Genomic DNA, 25751 nt, shown 5'->3' with positions numbered 1-25751 from the left:
GTATGTATACAAGGATATTCACTGTAAGTTTATCTGTAATGATAATTTTCAAATGACCTAGATGTTCATCAATAGGGAAATGAATGGTAAGCTGCAGTATATCCAAGGACTAAGCATACTTTGCAATCATTTAAAAAATAAGATTTATATTATTGACTTAGAAAAGAATCCTACTTTTACTGCTGAGTGAACAAAGAACAATATGTAGTATATTATTGTGTTACTTAAAAACATCTAGGCATAAATATGTGCATAAACATTTGTACACATTCTTGTGTAAGCATCAGAACATACGTCTGGAAGAAGCCAAGTATGGTGGTGAATGCCTATAATCCCAGCACTCTGGAAAGCTCAGGCAGGAGAATCACAAGTTTGAGAACAGCCTGGGTAATTCAAGGACTTAGTGAGACTCTGTCTCAAACTAAAACATAAAGAATGGCTAGAGATGTAGCTCAGTGCAAATACTCTAGGTTTAATCCATAGTACTGCTAAAAAAAAAATGCCTGGAATAAAATAGAACTGTACAAAGATAGTTATCTCTGTGTCATGGAAGGACAGGAAAGACAGGGAGGGGGAAACTTTTACTCTTCATAAGCTTTTGTGTGGAGCTTATTACACAAAAGGAATTCATATCTTGTAATGCAGACTCAGCTAAGAAAGTAAATTCACCCAAAATATCACCACTCAGAAACAACCACAGGTGACAAACTAGTGAACCTGCACTTGGAATACAGACCTCACTGCAGACGTGTGTGTGTCCACACACCCCTCTCCTCTGCTTGAGTCCCCACCTCATTGGTCACTCCTTGTCACTGTGCTTTGTTGGCTTCATCTCTACACCAAACTTCACCTTGGAGGGACCAAGAATTTGGTCCTGGGCCACTAAGCCAGCTCACCAGTCACAGGCCCAGCGCTGTCATATGCTCCAGTCTCAAGCAGCCATGTGACAGCTCCATTCCGGCGCTGAAATCTCATGGCACATATGCCCCAAATCAAGCTTTTCACATCTGTCCTCATCCTCCCCCCACCAGTAAAGTCGGATCCCTCCCAATCTTCCCCACCTCCTTACATGACACAAGTCTTCACCCAGTTGTTCAAAAAGGTGTCCTTCATCCTGCTTTCCCTGACTGCCACCTCCAACCCCATCAGCAATTCCTCCAGCTTCTTCCACACTAATGGTGTCATCCAACTCCCACGCGAACACACACACGCCCTTTACCCTGTTCAGGGCAACTGGAATAAAATCCGAACTCACTGCCATGGCCCACGGGGCCCTTTCTGCTTCATCCTGGCCATCTGTGCCCTCACTGCTTTGCTGGGCCCTCACTGGATTCCTAGCACAGACAGGGTGCGTCTGGCCTCTGCAATGCTCTTCCCCAGCCCTCCTTGCTGCTGGCTCCACCTGACTGTGGATTTCAACACAAGAGTCACTTCCTTAGAGGAGCTTTACTTGGCTGCTACACCATGAATGATTTTCCTTCTCATCACCTAGCACTATTATGAATTCTCATCTGTTTACCTTGCTGTCTATCCTGCTAGAACAGTTGCATGCTGTCAGGAACCACATGAGTTTTAATCCTATCCTAGCTCCTAAGAGGGTACAGCTGGCCCTCCTTACCCACAAGCCCTGCATCCACTGATTCATCCACTGGTTGAAAATATTTGGAAAAAAATTACATTTGTACTGAACATGCAGAGACTTTTTCCCTGCCATCATTCCCTAAACAACATTGTATGACCACTATTTGCATAGCACTTAGAGTGTATGTATACCTACATAGCATCTACAGATGATTTGAAACTTATGGGAGCAGGTACATAGGTCATATGCAGATACTACACCATTTGATGTAGAACTTGAGCATCTGTGGATTTTAGAATCTACAGAGGGGTCCTGCAGATACTAAGGGGTGACCATGGCTGACACGTAATAGTCCCAATAATTCAGGTGAAAGACCATAGGGATCTTCATACAAGACACATACCTTTCACACGAATGGGATCATATATATATGCTGCTTTGCAATGACTGTTAAACCTTTTCCCAGGTCAGTCAACATAGTCAAAATCATTCTTTTTAGTGGCTAAGTGGCATATCACATTGATGGGCACTAGCAGGCCATCAAGACACCGTCCAATGTCTCCCTAGTCCAATTAGGTTTGTAATACATGTCATTGTCAATATCTTTTCCTGTGTCCAACTTCACCTTTAAAATAGCCTTCCTAGAAGTGGAAACATTGGCTCAAAAAAAATCACAAAGCACAACTTCAGATACTAATGCAGTTTAAAAATATATATCCAGTAGCTACCCAGCTCATTTACTCTTGAGTTAAAATAAAACTTTTTTTTTGTATATCCTTTCGTTGGTACATTTTAGGTGTACAATATAATGACATTCATCACTGGAGAAATGCATCTTTACACACTCTCTTGGTTCTTATTTTTTCCCCCTTCCCCTGCCCTCCCTTCAACTCCTCCATTCCTCCCTATTTACAAAGACTTTGTTCCCATTTTTTCATTTTCTCATATTAATTCCATTCCCTTCTTTCCTTTCCCCTACCCCTCCCACTTCCTTCCCCTTTGCCCCTTTCCTTCCTATTTCACATTACCTATTATACCTTTTAGTCCTTATCTACACTTTCAGTGTCTCACACTAGAGAAACTATTCGGTATTTACACACGTGTGTCCTGTTAAACATTTTAAAAAATAATTAGTACACTCTGTAAGGTAAATGGAATTGCACACTTGTAAAGTTGGATTTGGATGTGGCCTACTTAGGAAACCAAGCTTAGACCTCTAAACAGCAGGAAATCTCCATGCTGATAACTGTGTCAAAAACCCCATTGTTAACTGCTATGGGAATGAACAAAATAATATTCAAAGAATCTAAAGGGGCTGGGCAGCTGCTGCCCTTGAAGAGACATCCACCAAACAGACTGGCTAATGGTTGTTCAGCACTTTCCACATTTGTTTACCCTGTGAGCCTCCATAAGACAACCTGGAAATTCATCTACACGGGACTCAATGATTCTTTGGGTATCTCTACCCCAATCTACTACCCTTCCCACCTTCCCATGGTCATTCACTCCAGCCCTACAATTCAGTCTGTCAGCAACAGAGAAACGGCTTCAGCCTCTTCTAGGAGACACTATCTTCTTCCCTCTCTCTTTTAACTAAAACATGGCTGCTTCTGAGGCCACCACCTCCCTGGACACCCTATCTCGATGATCTTTCTCTGATATCCTGGTATAGGTTGAACACCCTTAACATGAAGCTTAACTTTTGTATCAATTCAGATTTTTGGATTAGTGCTGCTCAATCAGTAAAGACCAAGTAAATATTCCAAACCTCTGGAAAGCTAAGATCTGCAGCATGTCTGGTCCCAAGCATGTCAGATAAGGAATTGTCAACCTGTATTTCCTGGTTAGGTGGATGGCCTTCTCTTTGCTCCCCACCACCACATGCTGTTTCCCATGGATGGTTCCCCAAGATATTTCCACCACACGTCTGTATCATACTATCAACCTGCCTGCCCCATTTCCTGTTAGCCTTAGCAAGAATGACAACATTGTCACAAAGCATCCACATTCACACTCTGGCTTCTTGTCCAACCGCTCATTTTCTCCAGTTCCACCACAGCTTGTATTTCCAGACCAGGTCACTATCATAGACTTCCTGATTCTCAACACCCCACTTTCTGACCACACCTTCCTTGCCTTTCCAAGTCCCTGGGTCCCCCAGACTCACTGTACAGCTTTTAGCCTACTAAGACCTCAGTCCATTGACTTCCTTACAACCTAAACTAATCCCTCAGAGGAACCGCCTGTAGGTCCTCCTGCCCAGCCTAGCTTCTAAGGTGCATCGTTCTAACAGCTCCCGAGAAAACTTCACTCCTTGTGCCTAGGTTCCCTCTGGATTCTGGCAAAACCACACCCCTAGATAAAGCCTAAACTTGACCTTCTTTATGGCTGAACTTGAGCAGAATTTTGCTGTAGGCAAATCATGCATGGAAGCAGATCAAGTTAACTTAAATTTAGTATTACAAACCTCAAAACACCACCAAGGCGGGCCAATGTTAGGTTCAGCACTGTGCTATGCAGGAAGAACAGAAATATTGTCTTGTTAATAATTTTTAAATGCTTTTTCATTAAGCTCAGTGTAGCCTGCAGACAATGGGAGACACTATGCCTTTTCCATCCCCAGTTTTCCAAGAGTTTTATTGTTAATTAGTTGAATTTTAATTATAAATGGGTATTGTTTTTAAATGCTTTTTCTGAATCTACTGCGATATTTTAGTGGCTATTCTACTACTGTTATGAATAGGTTTTTAAAATGTTAAATCATCTTTATATGCATTATACATGCTTATTTCAACTGATTTTTCTTTATTCACCTTTTCAATATACAAATACACAATACTGCTAAGATTTGCTAAGTCTTTAGCATTTTGGTATTTATGTTAATTTGTGAAACTGAGCTATAATTTTCTTCTCATAATTGTCTTTGTCCTATTTTTGGTTCAAGATCATGAACATTTCCTAAAATCAACTGGGGAGATTTCTTCACTGCTTTGGACTCTTTTGTATAAAGATTATATATTCCATTTAAATTTAATAAGGCTTACATGAAAAACATCAAGATCTGATGTTAAACTAAGGATGAACTTGCAAACATTCATTTCTTTAATAATTATTGAATTTTGGCAATTTTCAAATTTATTGACATCTTGTTGTCCCTGTTACAGTTTTACTATATTTTTTTATCTCTAGGTGCATGTTATTGGCACATTTTATTCAAAAATTTCAGCTATGCCTTTTCTATCTTTTTATTTTCTTGATCAGTCTGATGAGAAGTTTGTGTGCTGTATTAATCTTTTCAATGAACTGGGTTTGGGTTTTACTAATCCTCTCCATGGTTTTCTTGGTTTTTATTTTATTTCAAATTTTAAACTTATTACCCATTTCTAGTTGCTTTGGACTTCTGTACTGGTCTTTTTGCTAATTTTTTTGAATAATGTCTTAAATGATTTTCCCCCTCTGCTTCTACTTATATTTGAGAATCAACTTGTCAATTATAAGAAAAAACCTGTTGGGTCTTGGAGAGTGGGGGTCTGAATCCCTTCACTAACTTAGGGAGAACTGACATTTTTATGTTGTCAGACCCTTCATAGGTCCTTGATTTCATAGACACTGAGCAGAGTTGCAGCTTTTAGACTAAGATTTCTTATATCACCGAACACCTAGTTACTGCTATTAGCTTTACAAAAATTCTAAGTCTTTTCCAAAATATTTTTGAAATCTATAACAGCAATCATAATGATCCTGCTCCCGGATTAATTCATATTGCCCGAGGTGGATCCAGGAGCGGTGAACACAGGTTCCTCTGGGGACACTGCCCCAAGGAAGAGCCCAGTAACAAAGCAGAACCACACTCTGAACCCAGTAATTAGGAGAGCTCGGAAAATCAGCAAGGGAATTCTAAACAGCACCTGGAGGCAGAAAAGCAACCTAGAGCAAAGAACAAAGCAAATTGCAACTTCGAACCTGGGTACCCAGGAGGATGGGAGTGGAGGGGAGGGGACTCTCACTCCCTGGAAAGGGTGGGTGGGAAAGAAGCACCAACTCCATGGAAGCAGCAGACCAGCGTCCTAAAGGAGGCTTCCTTCCTTCCAGGCTGGGGAGCTGACTGGTCCAAGAGCAACTGCTCTGCTCCAAAGAAGGAACCTGCACTGGGCTTTCCCAACCCCCAGAAACCACCACTAGTCACCATCCTAGTGGCTGCTATGACAGCCACCAACCACTAGTCACCATCCTGCCTAGGGGCCACCAGCTGGCTCCCCGACACCACCAAAAGCCTTGGACCCGTGTGCACCTGACAAGACAGAACAGCCCCCTTCATGTCCTAAACTCCAGGACTAGTCTGCCAGAGCCACCAGCCAAGAGTCCCACCCAAGATTGCCCCGTGGGATAAGGAAGTTCTTTCCCCCGCCCCTCATCACAGTCCTGGCTCCTCTGTGCCTGTCCTGTGGCTACTGGGGAAGGTCCACATCCAGCTGCTCCAGGGCCACACCTAAAGGAAGGACTATCGTATGATCCAGGAGTCCCAGTACTGGGTGTATTTCCAGAGATGAAATCATTATACCAAAATACTTGCACTCTCCCATATTCACTGCAGCACTGTTCACAATAGCTAAAATGTGAAATTGATCCACCTACCCATGATGGGTGAATCGATATAGAAATATATATATCATGGAATAATATATGGATATAAAAAAGACCAAAATCTATCCATTTGCAGTGACATGATCACACTGGAAATCACTGTTAAGTAAAATTAAGTCAGACACAGAAAGACAAATACTACATGCTATTGTTCATTTGTGGAAACTAAAGAGTCCATCTTAGAATAGAATAGAATAGAATAGAATAGAATAGAATAGAATAGAATAGAATAGAATAGTGTTAACTAGAGACTGGGGAGGGTGATGTGGGGGGAAAACAGGAAAGGAAAACAAATAAGGTGCACCAAACGCAGGGAAAAGAAATTAGTTCTGGTTTTCTATTGCGCAGTAGGGTAATTATTAGTTAAAACAATCTATGATACATCTTGGATGATTAGAAAAATATGGAATTCCCAGCATATGAATGATTAACATTTGAAGAATGGAAATGCTTATTAACCAGATTTGTTCATTATACATTGTACATATGTCCTTAAGTACCACACTGAACACCATAAAGATGTACACATATTATGTCCAAATACAATATTTTTAATTTTAAAAAGTAATATTATACTGGATTCCTGCCATCAAACCAACTTTTTATTCCTTTAGTAAACTGCTAAATTCTGTTCACCAATATCTTCCTTTGTATTTCGACTCAATTATTTTAAGTGATACTGTCCTGTGCTTCTCTGTAATTTTCATTGGGCATTGGTATGTAAATGCAAGGTTCATAAAAAGAATTAGGAAATTTTTATTCTTGAATGTGCTGGGGTAGTTTCAACAGCACTAAAATGATCCTTCTTCCAAGGACTAGAGAATTCCTCTGTGATTGAGTCTGGGCCCTATACACACAGTGGGTTCTTCTTTGACAATTTGTTATATTTCTTTTATGAAACTTTCCATCCATTTTGTTACATTGTCTTTTCCTGGAAAATTCTTTTTCTTATCAAAACTTGGATAATCTGAAAGCTAAAATGTTAACAAATAAACTCTTTTTTCCCCTTAACTTACGTGTCCTCCCTCTGAGTCTTTTTCTCTCATGGGCAACACCATATATCTAATGACCGAACGCAGAAATCTAGGTGTAATGTTTAATTCTCCTCCTTTACCTATTGCTATCATCTATCAGTAATTCATTAATTCTAGCTTCAAAATATAATAGTATCTGGAATTTTTCCATTCTCATCATACCATCGTCTCCAGCTTATGACCACCATCTTGGTCCTCAAAAGAACTATAGTTGGGGCCTCCTCTCCTGTTCTTTACTCCTCCAATTAATTTTCAATATAGCAGCTCAAATTATTTTCTTAAAATAAAACTCAGATTGCATTACCCTCACCCAATGCCTTTGCTCAAAACACAGGCACATTTTCCATCACCATTAGTGTAAAATTCAAACTCTTCAACATGGCCAATGAGGGAGGCTACACCGAGTCTATCAGGCTTACAACTTCATCAGTTGACTGTCTCACTTATATTCACTGCTGCACAAATGTGTCATGTTCTCACCCACCTACCCTTTATTGCTTTATAATGTTCACTTTTAAAGTCCAATTCCTTATCCTCAAAAAAAAAAAAACTTCACCTTTAACATCACTTCCTTAGCGAGACCCCTGATAGCCCTACCTTAACTTGATATTCCCACCATTGCTTTCTACCAATGAGCGAGAACTTGTCAGAATTTCTCAGAATATTCAGTAAACTTGTGGTTATTTTGTTTACTTATTTTTTCCTGACTTCTCTCAAGGAATTTTTTAGTAGGGGCAGGAGCATGTCTGTGTGTTAACCACTGTATCTCCGTGTCTACCACAGGGTTTGATGCCGAGCAGGGCTCAATTACAAAAACTGAATGAATAAACAATGCAGGCTAAAAGGAATAACTTCTAGGAAGGAGGAAGCTCAGCTGCAGAAATGTAATATGCAAAAGTGTTAGAGTATCTTTGGTGATTGTTACCTTCCACCAAAATTCATGTGCACTGAAAAGTGTAAATCCTGGTACCTACCCGAGGGATGCAATAGCAAAACCAAGCTTTGATTCTCCTTAGGAAGGCTGGATTGGGTTAAGCCTGGAAGAAATGGATTCATCTTTTTTTATTATATTCCTATTAGGCATTTTAAAAACAAAAACATGCATCTATATACATAAATACATCACAGCTGTTCTGCAGATCATTATATTACTTGATAATGCGTGAAGGTCAATGGCACCTAGGATTATCACCATAAGATTAATATTTTCACTTGAGTCTATCTTATTCATTGTCTCTGTCAATGCCATCAGCCCACAAAATACATGAGAAGTATTTTATGACCACTATTCAAAGCTTTGAGCCCCAGATTCTTGTAGCTCTAAGCTTAAGGCTGAATTAATCTAGTTAGAGGATATTCTTGTATTTCCCCAGAAAAACATTTCATCCATCACTGGGGTGAAAACATGGCCAAGGACAGACACTACACACCTGTGTGATCTTGGCTGAGCGAATTAACCTCTCCGCCTCACAGAGCTGTTGCACATTGTGCTCCCAGCCCAGAGCTGGTGTGCAGTGAGCACTTACTGAGAGCTAAAGGAATCCCGGTTACCCCTTGTCTGCAAACCAAGGAGCTGTTTCCTTGGGTCTTTGGAAGAGAAGAGAATAAAATCAAAATCCTAGGAAAGTCTACTTAGAAGAGGTCCTGCGGATACATTCCAAATTCACCCAGGGGGCTGTTACCAAGGGGCGATGAATGCAAATATGAATATCTATTCAGGTTAATTGAAGAGAGAATTGCCCAAAATTTGGGATTTAGTCAAAATAAATGGAGACTAGGGGATATAACCTTTAACGGTTAATGCAGCATTGCTCTATAACAGCAGATCTCAAAGCACTTCTAGGGAAGCCCTAAGAAAACAAAAGTTCTATGAGGTCAAAACTGTTTCTGATAATAATGTAAAGATTAAGAAATTATTTGCTTTTAAAAATTCTTACTCTTTCACAAATATACAGTGGAATTTCAGTCACAATTAATTGCATTCAAAAGCAGGAGAATCCAGCTGCCTTCTATTAAACCAAACATTAAAGATATACAAACATAAAACATTGCTACTCTTCCACACATTTGATAAAATATAATTTTCATTAACATGCATTTCAATATGTAAAGATTATTTTTATTTTTAAAACGTATATTTAAATTGTAATGTGGAAAATATTCACAGATATAAGCCTTGGAAGCAAAAGTACCTTGGGAACACTCAATGAATGTTAAGTGTGTAAGAGGCCCTGATTCCAAGAAGTTCAAGGAAAATGCAACCAACCTTGGCTGTTCAGTAAAGACGTTTTAAAACGATTATCACCTTTGACCATGTACAGTGCTACATAGAGGGAGATGTGTGTAAGAGGATTTGGAAATTGGTCCTTACAGTCATGGTTATTAATGTGTTCGTTGGGATAAATAGTAGGATGGACAATAAGGTTGGTTTTCTGTTTTATTGTTTTGAGACAGGGTCTTGCTATATAGTCCAGGCTGGCGTTGAATTCCTGATCTACCTGCCTCTGCTTCCCAAATTCTGGGACTACTGGTGTGCACATGACTTGGATAACAAATTCTAAAATAATTTTTTACACTGAAATATACAGCATGAACAGAATATTATCTGTCCTTGAACCATCAGCCTTAGATTTCTATGAAAGAAGCCAATTCTCAAATGGTAGGTAAAATGTTAGCCATTACAAATTTATATAGCCACGCTTCTGCTTCCTCAGGTGGGATGAGAATGCCAGATTTTCCCCAAAAGTAGAGGAGCAAAAGACACCACTCTCCATTCTCCCCCCTTATGCTCCAGAAGATGAAATGATGCTCCAAATGCAGAGAAATAGAAGCTTCAAGATGTACTAATTACAGTGAGGGAAACATGAATCAGGGCAAACACATTTGTTTTTTTTTTTTAAAAATACATGTAACATATATATATATATATAAACAAAATATAAGGAATAGTGTATCAAGAAGATACAGTACACATTCAGTAAAGTGTTTAGGTAGAAAACTACTTTTCTCAAAATATAATCATTTAATTTTTAAAATACTGCTTAAAATTAAAAAACAGAAATTCAGATAATTCTGTTATGCTTTTCAAAATGTACTCTTCCTGACTGCTGTCCTTAGCCACGCTCTGTCCTCAGAGAGGTGCCTTGGAAGTGGCCAGTCTGAAAAGATGCGGCTCTTCAGACACTTTTGTGAGTTTTACCAACACCAATGCCACATACTCTAGCAAACACATTACCTCATACATCAACAAAAACTCTTCTAAAAAATACTTTTAAAAAGTACCTCAGCACTTGCAGATCACAGAATGATTTCAGATCATCCGACTGTTTTTCCCAAAATTCCTAAAATTAAACAAAAGCTTTGTTTTAAGGGAACTTATTGTTCCCTTAAAAAGGTCGCTTAAATCACAGAGAACATTCCAAATAAAAGTGACTTACCAGAACATCCTTCTCAAGGTGTTTCAGAGCCTGAATATCTTTCTCAAGGTTGCTCAACTGTTGAAGAACAAAATTGTGGAAGTTCTCTAATTTGTTCAGTCTGATAAATGTAAAAAGCAACCAATTTCAGTGGGATTGTTTGGGTATGACAAAAGACACTCATAATTAATCCTCTTATTCTAAGAGTACTTCATGTTATTCACCAGACATTTCTTGCATTAAGAACAAGTAGGTGTTGGGCTGGGGATTTAGCTCAATGGTTCTGCCACCTGCCTCACAAGCAGAAGGTCCTGAGTTTGAACCCAATGATGCAAACTCATCTGGTCTGCAATAGCAGCCCACAGGAAGCTGGTATTTGAACATGATTCGTGGTAGAGAATAGGGCAGATGGCTCCAGGGAAGAGGAGACAGAGGGCTCCCCATTCCTTCTACCTTCTCTCCTTTCTCTGGCCTTAAGTCAGCCCTGAAAGCTGTGGTCAAGAATGGACTTGGGCACTGTTTTTCCATTTCTGTGTTTTAGTTCTAAAATTTATGATAGTTGTGTAAGTTGCTCATCTCTTTGTTTGCTAAAGGTCTCTCTTCTTCACTAGGCCAAGCATTCAATGAAGACAAGAGCTGCTACAGCTTTGCAGCTATAGTTTGGATGTTGAGCATCCCCCAAAGGCCTGTGTTCAAGGCTTAGTACTCATAGCTGCACTACTAGGAGGCTGCACAACCTTTAGGGAGCATTAGGGGAGGAGGTTAGGTCATTGTGGGAATATTCTCAAAGGAGACAATGAGACCTGGACTCCTTTTTTGTGTGTGTGTGCACACTTCCTGGCCATGAAGTGAGTGCTTTTGCTCCATGATGCAGGTCTGCCATGCTGTGCTGTCCTACCATGTCCCAAAGTAATGGGGTCAATGGATCCTGTACTAAAACCTCCAAAACTGAAAGGCAAAATAAACATTTTCTCTTTATAAGTTGACTGTCTCAGTTATTTGTTATAGTGACAGGAAGCTGTTCAACACTCTACATTGAACACAGAGCCTGGCACCCAGCGTTACTGTGTGTATTTGCTGAGTGAATACATGCATGGGTGGAAACCCCTGAGACATAACAGGAGTTCCCCAAATTTAAAGTCCATCATGGGCTTGTTTGGACAATCAATTGACACTACGTTTATAAAAATTTGCAAACTATTACAAATTTATGTTCAAATAATATATTCTACCCTAAACAGCTTTCTATTTCAACTAAGCAAACTGACTTACCATCCCTTCCTTCCCATCTTAATTTTCTCCAACAAGAAATAATCTCTACACTCACTTTCCCTGTGCCATTCAAATCTTTTGTTTCTAAAACCTCATCCAAGGAGGACTTCCATTATAATTTTCTGGATTAATTATAATCATTACAGAAATTCATCCCTCCACTCTCCCTTCCCATCCTTCACATCTCTCTGAAATGTGAGCACCCTGGTACTTCTTGCTATATAGTCATAAGGAGGGGGATATGTGTCTGTATTTTCTTGTCATGTTATAAACATAAAATTTACCATTTTAACCATTTTAGGTGCGATTCAGTGGCATTGAGTACATTCACAAGGTTCTAAATCTATCCATCCTCTCTACTTCCATATTTATCCATCTGTGCCCTGTCTTCCCAAGTGGCTTATAAACTTTTTAAGAAGAATATTTTGGATAATACAATGGTAGACAAAGAAGATGGTTAAAAAATACATTTACTTCAATCTTTCATCTTATGAAGAAAGAACCAGAAACCCTAAAAGGTGAACAGAAGTATCAAATCTCACATCTTCTCAGGCTTCAGCAGAGTGTTCATGTGATAAATGTTTGTGAGCGATTATACTTCCATGAATTTGTTTTGAAACTCAATAATTACCTGTGCAGGTGTATCTGGTTTAAAAGTTTTAGTAGGCAATCTGGTGCTTTCTTTGCTGTCTTTGAATAAACTGGACTCTTTCTGTACCCAAGCTAAAACATAAAAACAAAATGATCACATTTGGGTTAAACACAACTACATAAATTGAGCACATGATTTGTAAAAGCTGCTGCCATTACTGTATATAACATTGACAGCAAACATTACTGATAAAGACCTAAGATGAGGTACCATTCTACATATCTTCCAGGTATTACCTCATTTGACACTAATAAAGAACAAGTGAAAGCAGGAAGGCATATATTCATGCTATTGATGCACATATCAAACACTATGGGCACATTTCCATCATCAACTGGCCTACATTGGTATTGCAGGAAATAAAGATTTTGGAAGTCCTCCAATTTAGTTAAAAGAATGTTGGTTTGGGTGTGCAATATGCTAATAAGTAATTCATTGTTTTATATATAACAAGATATACACAGGGGATTGACATGGTTCCAACATTCATTCTACTGATAAGGCTCTGAGACAGGGTGTATCCAGTGTTTCAAAACTCTGCTGCCACTTCAAAAACTTGAAGGCTGTGATAATCAATGGCAGAACCTGTATCTACCTCTACCTCTGTTTCAGAGTCCTAATTCCACCACATAGTTACCTCTCTCCTCATTCTTATCTGCCATGGTGACCAAAATCTTGCTTCCTGGTAGTTCAGTTGGCTAGAAATGCTACCAATGACTCCAAACCATGAGTCTGATATCCACATATTTGGTCCCATTGGGGCAAAAAGACATGGGCATAGCTGTCTTATAAATTAAACCACAATCACAAAGGCACTAAAACCCATGACCACAGCTAAGACAAATATACATCCCCAGAGACCCAGAAACACCCCACATATAAACAACAACAACAGAATTGATGGATAGAATGAATTGGTTACATCTTCATTTTGTTTAGCTCTGTTAAGATATAATTGACAAATAAAAACTATCTATATTCAAGGGGCACACGTGATGTTTTGTTATAGGTACACATTGTAAAATGATTACCACAATCCAACCAATTAACATATCCATCACCTCACACAGTTACCTTTGTGTGTGTAGGGGGGTGGTAAGAACACTAAAGAGCTACTCTCCTTGAAAATTCCAAGTATCAATTGACCACCTTGTAACTGAAAGTTTGTGTCCTTGGCCAACACTTGCCCATTTTCTTCACCCCTGTGACCCCTGGTAACCACCCTTCTGCTCCCTGCTTCTATGAGTGTGCCTTTTCTAGATTCCATGTAAAAGCGAGATCGTGCAGTTTATGTCTGGATTATTTCACTTCACATACTGTCCTCCCAGCTAGTTTTTTATTTTAAGTAGGCTATTACCTCATATCTTCTTTTCAGTTCTCCAGTGAAGTTTTCCAAGGCTGTGATAACGGCAGAACCATCTAAGTTCTCTGGCACAATGTCTAGGTATGGAGTACAAACGTCAAACGATAAAATATTAAAGAAAACTAAAAAATGCTCAGAGTAGATGCGCTTGGTCCACCTGCGGCCCAGATGATGGTATACTTCGTCAGAAGCACAAATATGAACCAGAGATACCCTGGAGGCTGTCTGGCTGCGCTCCTGCAGCATGTCCGGCCGAGGCTGTGACCTTGCCGGTGATCACACAAGGTCATTACATGGAACAGTCACAGGCAGGTGCCTCACGAGCCTCCCCCCCAACCTCACCCCATGGCAACTCCTCACATCATCCAAACCTTCCAAGCTCTTCAAATCAGAGCCACTGATAGGATCTCCAAGGTGTCCTGAGAGCTATGTTGGAGGACATAATGTTTAGGGCCTGTCTATGGGGTCCACCTGGCTGAACACCTTTTGGATGCCAGTCTTAGGAGGGTCTGAGAGATCTGGCTCTGTTCTAGAGAAGTCACAGTCACCGACACACTCATTCCCTACAAAATCCACATGAAATAAGTTCTGCTGGGATTCACACTGAACAGAGATCATGGTACTTGTGCAAACTCACACCGGATGCTCCAGGATTCGGATCAAGCCGTCTTGAACCACTGCCCTCCAGGGCCTCTGACATGCAAATTTATCCTTTTAGAGACCTTTGTTTCAAAATACATGGTACCATTTATCCAGAAGTCTAACACCCACCATGGACATTCTAGATTATTCTCTATGGTATACATTCTATATCTCTGGTACAAATATTTAGTTAACTATGCGCCAAAGCAAAGACCTAAAACTTTAGGAACCCTCAGGCCCTGAAAACTGCCAGGAAAAAAGATTTAAGGGGCAGAAATCAAAATGCTAGGAGAGCACTCCAGCATTTTGATTGTTTTTAACTGCAATTTGTGCAACAATGTGCTTGTCTCTGGAAGAACAAAATAAATGCTTAGCCTTTAGGCTCCTGAAGCTACCAGGGTCTTAAAACTGTAACTCATACAGGTACATTCTGTGCCAACACGTTCATCCCACTCCCACTTCCATAGCTGGCTGGTTTACCTGCCAAGCTGGGGGGTCCTGGAACATCACCATCTTCCAATCTTGATTGTTTGGGCTTAGCAAAACTCCCTTCTGGCGAGTCTAACAAGCAAACACAGCACATGGGTGACCTTGCACACTTTCCCTTTGTCACAAACGCATTTCGCTTCTGTTTGCCAGGTAATAGCTAAGCTTGATATCCACAAGTGGAACTCGTCCCCTGTCTGTTACTAATTGCTTATTGCTTGTACGTCACTATGCCCAGACTAAGTATCCAAGCATCAAGTCCATCAATGCCTGAAGGGGGACACATGGGAACAGGCAACCCTTTGGTGAGCTCAGATACATTTAGGAACATTGTGTTTATCAAGGTACAAACAGACTTGCAAGCTAGACAGAGCGTCCTTAATGAATCTGTAAGAGTGGGCATAAAAAGCACTTCCAGGGCTTCAGGCTAAAAAGCAAAGCGGCGCGGTTTCCAGGTCCCACTGCCCAGAGGCGCCCCCTACTGGTGACAGGGGAGCTACCGCGCTGCACTGGGGCCCCGGGTTAGTAAGGCCACCTTGGCTCCTCGCCAGCTCCAGCGATTTTGACATCCTCTGCCGATGAGACTCAGACACAGACCCGCATTTCAACACAGCACATCGCTCAATAGTTCCTATTCCAAAGTTCAGGCCCTCCCCGTCTTATCAACAGCACCCCATGGTCAACAGAGCATCAGCTCCATTCCTGTTTTTCTTGACTGTTTCTCCTCCATCATCAAAGCCTGAAGTCCTGCATAGAGATTGAACCTCCCAAATTTCTCTTACCTGAGCTCTCACAAGCAGTAAACCTGGGTTCCCAACTGATGGTCACCATCTCCACCTCCAAGCCCCCCAGTCCTGTGCCCCCTACCTGAAGCACTCTCTCTTCACCCATCCCCAAACCCACAGGTGTGAAGTTCTAGCTTCTCTCCTGTTCTTCACCTACCCTTTAGTCACTATTGGTTTTCCTTCTCTAAGTCCTGGAATGCAGTCTCAAGAATTCATGCAATGAATATTTTGTGTGACTATGTACAAGTTGTACAATGTGGTTGGCAGACAGTAAAGAGGCACTCGGCCCTTCCCTCTGCACCTGCTACCCTGGTGTCCCTGCAGGTCCCCAGACATCCCAAGTACATTCCCACCTCCAGCCCTATGTACCTGAGGTTCCTTCTGATGGATCCTCATATGCATGCCCTAAGTCTTTCTCTAGCTCCTCAATGTCAAATTTCAACACAGCCTACACATTTTAAGCCCCTTTCCCTGCTCAAGTTTTAAAATCACAATATACTATGTGCTACTTTTTAAACTGTATTTTTTCCCAGAAGTTTTCAGCCCACAATTTGATAAATCCATAGATGCGGAACCCACAGATTCAGAGAGCTGACTGTGTGTACTAGACAAAAAAAAAAATAAAGTTAGTATTTTAAGATCTGGTAAGACTGCCTCTGGGGGGAGCTGTAAATATTCTAATTTTTAGAAATACCACCACAGTAAGAAACATCAGACTTCAAGGTGACAAAAGGAAAAAAATGCTGTTAAAATTATACTTACAGAATAGTCAGTGTAAAATGATTGCATGTTTTACAGTGTAACAAAAAATATATCTCTCAGAAAAATGAGTAGCCTGGGCTTAAATGTCAACTTAGATTATTTTTAACTAGAAGAAAAATAGAGTACAAAAACCTAAAAAAATAGCAATTGAGAGAGGAAGGAGTGATCCAAAAGCAGAAAATACTAAGCAGGTAATAATTGTCAGGTAAAACAAGCCGAAAACCAAGACCAGACCAGGCCTCAACAAGCCTTTCTTACAGGGATGATCTGCCAGGCTGTCTCTGGACAAAGGAGAGATAAAGGCAATATGGCCGGGACCGGGAGTGCCTTTTATGGGAGCGGGGGTGGGGTTGAGCGAGGTCGTGGCTGGGGACCGGAGGAGCCTGTGGTGTCACTAGCTGCTAGGAGGAGAGCAAGTATTAGGTTACTCTTTTGGTGGGAGTAGGGGCATGCTGGGAAGGAGGAGGTAGCTATTATATACAGCAGCCTCCCTAAATCAGAGGGAAATCTATCAATAATAGATATATAAATTAATGACCATATGTGAATGATACTTCATAGACACCTTAGTGGATATTCTACAGTAGAACTTCCATAAATGAAAAATTCCACCAGAAATAACATCCCCATTCTATAGGATGTGCAAAAGAAAGAGCCTCTCTATAATGAAAAATAAAATGAAACTCTTAAATACTGTCAACTGTAAGAAGTACCTTATAGAAGAAGCTAGCATTTCCTTCTTCTCACTGAACAGTAGAGGTGTTCATTTCTTCGAAAAGTTTGGATAGGTATTTCGGGGGTTGCAGTGTTTCAAGGGTAGAAGACACTTTTTAAATCAAAGAAACAACCTAGGTACAGTTACATCCTACTCTTAAAACAAATAGCATTAATGCTGGAATCTGGTGTCTAAAAACCAATTAGGGTCCAAAGAAACCTTTTAGCAGGGACTCCAGGTAACCCCAACTCAGCAGTGATGAAGAACTGCATTTCCTTCCTGGCTGCCAGCCCTACCTTCCTGGGATGTTTTTCATTATTTCTTGGTGGCCAATTTGCAGCAACAGCCCAGAACATGGCTTTGAATTTGGATTTAGCAGTTTACCCCTAACCCCCAGGGTAAAGCAGTGCCTGTCCGCAGAGACGCTAGTCATAGCCAAAGAAGAGAGGAGCCAGGAGTCCTGTGTGCATATCCTGGCCAGCAGCCCCAGACAGAGTTACTTGGAATGTGTGACCCTAAGAAAAGACAGTCCAGATGGCCCACCTGGGGGTCCGGGAAAGAATTTGGCCCACTGGACTCTTCTTAGAAGCAGCACTGCTGGTAACTCATTTCGCCTGCAGTAAAGGTGTGGCTCTCTATTGAAGAACAGCACCCTCCAGAGGACCAGGACTAGAGGTCGTGGGTGACTGTTCCACTCTCTTTTCCATGGTAACTGTCTGCCTCTTTTAATGGCACTTTTCAACATTCTCACAAAAGGGTTCGTGTATATACAAATACCTCAAACACACACACATATTAAAAACACTGCGCTGACTCAGAGTCTCTGAGAACGCTGACTCCACTTTCGTGGGTGGCTGGTTCTTGCTCTACGAGAACGCACCTTTCTCCATTTTCACTGAAAACCTTTCCCATCTAGACGCTTGTGAGCTTATTTTAGTGGCCTATTGGACACACATTTTTGTGAACAGTTTGGTGTCCGTGTTCATTTGTAAACTCTAGACTTCTGATGAAAACCCATTTTGAATGCTAGAATAGAATCAGCCCTACAATGCATAGCCAAGGTCCGGGAAGTGAATGCACTTTTTAAAATCTTGCTCTAAAGTGACACCTTGTGGTACAGAATGATAGAAGCCAAAGTCTTCTCTAGGCAAGAACCCGGTTCTGTCCCAAAAGATCTGTGTGACAGTTACCGGCGTTTCACAATGCCAACTCCTTCGTCTATTCTACCAGTTTATGAAATGCTGAGGCTGTAAAAAACTACCTTTTGGATGTATCAGTGCTTTAAAAATCTGTAAATCAATTGACAATATTAATTTGTGGCTATGTGTAGATGCATACTCAAATACGGAATCAGAGGTGTGCCATTAAATGCTAGGATTTTCTAGGTTTCTTACTCCACATGCAATTCCTCTGTGTGTCTGGCACTGTACCAGGCACTCACACCACTGAATGGAAAGAAGGTGCTATCACCTGGCTCCTTCCCGATTCCAGAGGCCCTGTAGGAGGGTAAGTGCGGAAAAATTTAAAATCATAAATAAAGTTATCCCCTCTGCTTATAATTCTGGGAGAATAACAAACATGTTCAAGCAAATATTGACTTTTGATTCAGGCTGCTGTTAGGAATCAGCAGGACATTCAAAATGGTTTAGGGCTCTGTTCTGAGGAGAAGGGCGTTGTTAGGGATGGAGCCCAGCGTCTCTTGCATGCTAAGCATGTGCTCTATGGATGAGCTACAACTCAGCTCAAAATGTTTTAAAGACCACTGCCTTCTCTGAAGGAAATTACTTGAGCATCCTCCACAGGAAAATGTTTAGCTACCTTAACTTATGTGGTTGGAAACTCCACCTGATGCCGTGATACGAAACATCTCATGTTCTATTTGACATAGTTTGCACATCCAAAAAATAATTCAAAGATATCCATTAGTAATGTTTTTTTTTAAATGAATTTATGTTTTTTCGAGTAGCCCATCATTTAAAACCTATACACCTTACGAATCATTTTTAAAATGTGGGCATTGGAGAAGGCAGTTCTGTTATGGTTTAGATTGAGTGTCCCCAGAGTCTCATGTGGATCTTTGAACAGCTGACGGAGTCAAAGGTGACCTAGCTGACTTGTTAGGGGGCGGGGTCCGGTTGGAGGAGAAGGGGCCCTGCGGGTGTGACCCGGAAGTGTATCTCTCTCTCCATGGGTCCTCCCTTCTCTCTCTTTCTGATCACCAGGACATGAGCGGCTTTTCCTCCTCATATCCCTCCGTGGTGCCATTTTCTGCCTTGGAGCCACGCAACTACAGATTGCAAACAGGAGACAAAACAAATCTCTCCTTTTACGCTGTGGGTGTCAGGCATTGTGTCTCAGCGATGAGAAAGTGGCTAAGACAGGCTCTAATTTATCGTTTTCCTTAGAAGACAGCTCAGAGTAAAGTTGGCAGGAATGAAGAATGACGAATGCCAGGCACAGTGAAGCTGATGTTCACGGTATCAGCAGGATGGCAGCTAACACGTACATCCTCCCACAGAGGCGCGTATCAGTATGTCACGGAACTGTCTCAACTCCTAACTCTCCCTGCTACCAGTGACGTAGACTCTTCTGGAGAACCTGCCAAGGAGCAGAGCACGCTTAGCTAATAAGCAGTGCTTGCTCGCTCAGCCCAACCTAGGTTCCTGTCCTGCTCGGCCTGGAGATCAGCCTCACATTAAGGGCCCCCCAAATCCAGAGAGGGTAACGGGCCTCTCTAAGGACATGGACTCAACCTGAGACCTTAAAACTTCAACATGTCCCCAAACTGGTGCAGCACTCGTGACATGCTCTGGGCAGAGAGGCCGAGACGCGCTGCTGGCTGTGACCACAACACAGGAAAGGCCATTGTGGCCCTGCCGCCCTCCTGGCTCCATTCCCTTCCATGTTGTACAAGCCCGGCCACACCGAGAAGGCTCCGCAGAGCGCGGTCTTCCTCAAAACCCATTCTCATGCCCCGCAGCCCGAGCCTGTCTCTGTTGGCCCCGCACAGCCTCTTCTATCCTACCTTCTCTGACACTCTGGGGAAAGGAGAGGCTTCTGCTAAGGGCAGGGCTCTTGCTACGGATGTTACAGACAGCAAAGACCTTAGAATGTATTTTCCGAAAGAGCAGAATAAATCGCATAAAGGAAAGATATTTTCATGAAGAGTATTTCAAGGAAAAGGAACAAAGGGACGGTAATCAAGGAGGGAAGATACAAAAGAGAATGTGCGTGTGTACACTGCGTTTTCTTTATTTATGGGCACCTAGCTTGCTTCCATGTTTTAGCTACTGTGAATAGTGCACAGTGAACTTGGACATGCAGCTGTTTGATATTCTAATGTCAAACATATGGCCAGGACATATGGCCAGGAGTGGGATAGCTGGATCATATGGTTGATCTAGTTTTAGTTTTTAAGGACTCTCCATACTGTTCTCCATAATGGGTGTGCTACTTTACATTCCCACCAGTAGTGTACAATTCCTATTTCCCCACATCTTCACCAGCACTTCTTATTTATCTGATTAATTTTTTGCCAATACCCATTCTAACTAGGGAGAGATAATATTTAATTGTCCAGATTCATTCATCACAATTTCACTGTGGCTTGCCCCCATCCACCGCAACCCCCAGAATCCAGGCTGTTACACCAGCCGCTGCTGCATGCCAGTCTGCTTGGGGCCAGTGGCCGGTTTCCTGATGCTGCCAGGGCGTGCCTCACAGCATGGAAGAGAGACCCTCAGTTACCTGCAGCTTCAGGACCAGCAGTTTCCAGAGCCACAGGCCTGAGCACCACCACTGTTTGTCCCATGAGAACATGGCCAGTCTATGACCTTGAACTGTAGCTACTGGGGCCAAAAGCCTGCATCACCTATCCTTATCCCTCAGGATCTAGGGAAGGCCCCATCTGTGTCCCATAGCCCCAGGACTACAGGTAACAAAGCCACAATCTCCAGCACCACCAATACTCAATGAACAGGACCTTAGGAAGATCCCCACCCACTGCAAATCCGGGAACACAGACACCAACGCCACAAGCCCCATCGTAACCCGCACATAGCCTGTGAGACCGAAGGTCATGAGCTGGAACCACACCTGCTTTGTCAACCCCCAAAATCACCTCTGTTTGTCCCTCGAGGCATGGAAAAGGTGCTGGCTGTGTCCTACAGCTCCAGGAGCATGACTATCAGTGCTACAAGCTTCAGTGCCACCTGCAGCCATCCTGCAGGAGTTAGGGAAGATCCCCTTTGTGCCTCACAACTTCAAGCCTTTGAATATTGTGCCACAAACACTAACATCCTCTAATCATCCTATGAGACCAGCCAAGAGTCCCATCACACCCTGTAGCTCTAGAACTGTTGCTACAGGTACCACGGGCACAGGCATCTCCCCACCCTGAAGGACCTGGAGGAGCTCGTCTTCATGTCCTGTGGCTCTGGGAGCGTGGCCATTGATGCCACAACCCCTGATGTCACCTGTACTTGCCCCGTGGGACTTGGGACGGTCCCTGCCACATCACACAATCAACACTGTGGTAGCAGCTGCCACAAACACAAGTGCCATTCAGTGGTCAGCTTTATGGGGCCTCTAGAACCTGGTCCACCACAAAGTCACCCAAGGACTTTCATGAACCACTGCAGTCCAGACTGCTGAGGCTCGCCTAGACAGTGCTCATTTCATTCACCTCACGCAGAGGCTACGCTTTTCAGCTCACTTCTACCAAAGCTGAAGCACCTACCTAGCTGATACTCTATGTCCTATATAAACAAAAATTTTTTCCTGTAAAAGCTACCTGATATAATGAAGGATAAAAAACATATGATTAATAGATGCAGAAAAGAACATTTGATAAATTCAACATGCCTTAATGATAACATCCCTGAACAAATTAGGTATAGAAGGACCATACCTCAAAATAAAGGCAATATATGACAAACCTTTAAGCAATGATACCCTAACCATAAGCAGCACAGTGTGGTACAAGAACCCACTTGGCAGAGGTAGAACAGGGTAGTAACTAGGAAGCACAATGCTTTTTGCCCTTGAACTTAGTACTGAAACCTAAACCCGGGCAGATCCTAATGGCTCCACAGGCTTGCAGTCCTGACCCAGCATCTCCAGGAACAGATGACTCATAGTTGGTCCTACCCCATGCTGTGCTGGGCTTGGTGGGCTTAGGGTGACATGAGTTGGTGGCATTGGTGGCCACAGGTATAATATAGAAGGCTGGAGCTGGTCCATCCACAGCAATTCTCAACAATTTTTAAAAATAAAAACCATATTGAATACCTTTTTCTGACCATGATACCATAAATCTAGAAATCAGTAGCTAGAAAATCTTTGGGAACTATACAAATAAATGGAAATTAGATCACTTATTTCTGTGCAAACAATATATTCCAGAAGAAAGCAAGAAAAATTTAAACATTTTCTTGAAACATATGAAAACCTATAGAATACAGCAAAAAATGTTCTGACAGGTAAGTTTATGTGGTAGCAATAAATATCCAAATCAAGAAAAGTAGAAAGATCTCAAAAAAGCATTATTTCTATAACTAACTAGAAAAATAAGAACAAATCAAACCCAGTAGAAGGAAAGAAATAATAAAGATCAGAGCAGAAATAAATGAAATGGAAACTAAGAAAAGTATATAAAACAAAGTTGATCCGTCAAAAATATAAGCAAAATATACAGTCTCAGACTGAAAAAAAGACTGAGTCAAAGATGAAAAAAGAGACAACATCACTGACACTACAGAAATACAAAAGATAATTACTATTATAAACTTTATGCCAACAAGTTTGATAACTTAGAAGATATGGAAAATTTGTAGACATACACACTTTACTGAGACTGAATCTCAAATAGAAAACTAATAACAAAAAGATTGAATCAGTAATAAAAAGCTTCCATCAACAGAAATCCCAGGATCAAATGGCTTCATTGCTAAATCCTAACAAATATTTAAAGAACTAATACCAATACTCTGTTACTATAATCCAAAAAATAGAATTCTTCCAGACACATTCTACAAAGTCAGCACTATTCCCTGATATCAAAACTAGATAACAACATGAAAGAGAATGCGGAGGGGTAGAAGGCAGGGATGGAGGGAAGGAGGAAAGAAGAAAGAGAGGAGGAAAGGGAGGAAAGGCAAGGCAACTACAGGTTAATATTCTGCATGTACACAGTCACAAAAATTCTCAACTAAATACTGACAAACTGAATCCAATTATTCACCATGACCAACTGGGATTCATTCCAGGGATGCAAAGATACTTCAATATATGCAAAGTGATAAATGTAATATATCACATCAGCAGAACAAAGAACATCATATTGTCATTTCAGTAGATGCAGGGAAAAAGGTATTTGATAAAATTCAAAAATTCCTTACGAATAAAACACTAAGTAAGTTAAGTATAGAAGGAGCATACCTCAACATAACAAATGTTATTTACAATAAACCAGCAGCTAAAATTACACTGAATGGGAAAAAGCAAAATCTTTCTCACTATAGTCTGGAACAAGACCAGGATGCCTACTTCACCATTTTGTTCACCATAGTTCTGGAAGTCCTAGTCAAAGTGATTGGGCAAGGCAAACAAAAGGCATCCAAGTTGGAAGAGATGTCAAATTTTCACTGTACACAGATCACATGTGTGCATATATAGAAACCCTCCCCAAAGTCCCCCCAAAAACCTAACAGAACTAATCGATGAATTCAGTAAAGTTGTACAACACAAAATCAACATACCAAAACCTGTGGCAATACTATATGCCAATAGCGAAGTATCTGAAGTAGAAATCAAGTAATCCCATTAATAATAGCTACAAAATAAGCAAAAATCTCTATGAATAAACTTAACAAAAGAGATGAAAGAGCTCTAAATTGAAGAATGAAGAAGACATAAAGTAGAAAGAAATCCTGTCATGGTTTAGAAGAATCAATATTGTTAAAAAGCCCATACTATCCAAATCAATGTACATATTCAACAGAATCACATCAAAAATTATAAAATGTATATGGAATCACAAAACTGACAAGCCAAAGCCATTTTGAAAACAAATGGTAGAATAGGATTTATTATACTACCTGACCTCAAAATACTACACAGCTGTATTAATCAAAACTGTAGGATATTGGGATAAAAACAGGGACGTGGGCCAATGGGACAGAACAGAGATCCTGAAAGTAAACCCATGCATCCATAGCAAATTGAATTTTTACAAAAGGTGCTAAGAATATATATGGAGAAAGGACAGTCTTTTCAGTAAATATGCTAGGGAAATGGAATATCCACATGAAGAAGAGTGAAACCAGACTATCGTATCTCACCAGTTATAAAAATAAACTCAAAATGGATTAAAAGACTTAGAGATTAAAGACAAGATGTGAAACTACTACAAAAAAGCATAGGAGAAACACTTTAGGAAATTGGAATGGCCAAGGACTTTCTGGAAAAGATGCCAGAGCACAAGAAGCAAAAGCAAAAATAGACAAATGGAATTATATCAAACTAAAAAGCTTCTGCACAGCAAGAGAAACAATCAACAGTAAAGAGACAACCTACAAAATGTACAGAAACTGTGTATCTTACAAGTAACTGATATCCAGAAAATAGAAGGAACTTCAAAACATCAATAGAAAAATGAGAAAAAAGGGAAAAAATAACTGTTAAAAGGCCAATATCTCTAAATAGACATTTCTAAAAAAAAAAAAGGCATACAAATAGCCAACAAGCACATTAAAAACTTCTCAACAGGTCCCATTGCTCCCAGCACAGAGGAAGGGGCTTCTGGGCCACTGTACCACCACTCCCAGTGCAGAGGAAGGGGCTTCTGGGTATCACTGCTCCCAGCACCCCACCCCACCCCACCCTGTCAAAATGAGAAGACACGTAAACAAGTCTCAAAACCAGACTTCCAGATCACCTACAGCAACCCCAAAGGGAAATGAGATGGAACACTCTGATACTCAACCACCTGGTCTCCATGAACTGGCAACAAAAGAGGATCTGGAAAAAACGAAATCAGAAATAATTTCTCAGAAAACAGCAGAGATTGTGCTCATAGTGCAAGACATGATTAATAAATCTAGAGAGGAGCTGAGGAACATGATGGAATCCCAACACAGAAACACATGAAATTCATAAAACAGATGCAATCAGATTTCTGAGGAGATTAAAAACTCCACTGAAAGTCTATGCAGCAGAATGAGCCATTGTGAGGACAGAGTTTCAGATATAGAAGATAAGATTGCAATTAGTGACCAGGAAAAGAAAAATTGTTTCAAAATTGTAAGGGACTATGAGAAATCAATCCAGCAGCTGCTAGATGATGCAAAGAAGAACAACATAAGACTGATCAGAGTCAATGAAGAAACAGGAGAGGGTG

At 41.0% G+C, this 25751-nt stretch overlaps 1 protein-coding gene across 4 annotated transcripts in view; it reads right to left on the bottom strand.

Annotated features, from left to right (window-relative positions):
- Sycp2l (synaptonemal complex protein 2 like) overlaps positions 1-25751 on the bottom strand; it is an 86066-nt gene that overhangs the window by 4452 nt on the left and 55863 nt on the right. The window contains exons 26-31 of one of the 4 annotated variants that reach the window (XM_021260659.2): positions 15086-15166; positions 13958-14040; positions 12580-12671; positions 10698-10797; positions 10543-10601; positions 8235-8297 (exon numbers count right to left, since the gene is read on the bottom strand). In XM_021260659.2, the coding sequence (XP_021116318.2) occupies positions 8273-8297; positions 10543-10601; positions 10698-10797; positions 12580-12671; positions 13958-14040; positions 15086-15166 (440 nt within the window). In that variant the 3' untranslated portion in view covers positions 8235-8272. Of the gene's footprint in view, positions 1-8234; positions 8298-10542; positions 10602-10697; positions 10798-12579; positions 12672-13957; positions 14041-15085; positions 15167-25751 lie in introns of those variants that run through there. The other 3 variants (XR_002396020.2, XR_015439304.1, XR_015439305.1) reach the window with 3 other exon arrangements.

The sequence above is a fragment of the Heterocephalus glaber genome, unplaced genomic scaffold (genome assembly GCF_053883595.1).
Source record: "Heterocephalus glaber isolate CG9 unplaced genomic scaffold, H.glaber_assembly_v1.0 deba00001472, whole genome shotgun sequence".
In the NCBI taxonomy this organism is placed as follows: domain Eukaryota; kingdom Metazoa; phylum Chordata; class Mammalia; order Rodentia; family Bathyergidae; genus Heterocephalus; species Heterocephalus glaber.
This window is presented reverse-complemented; position numbering and strand designations above follow the sequence as displayed.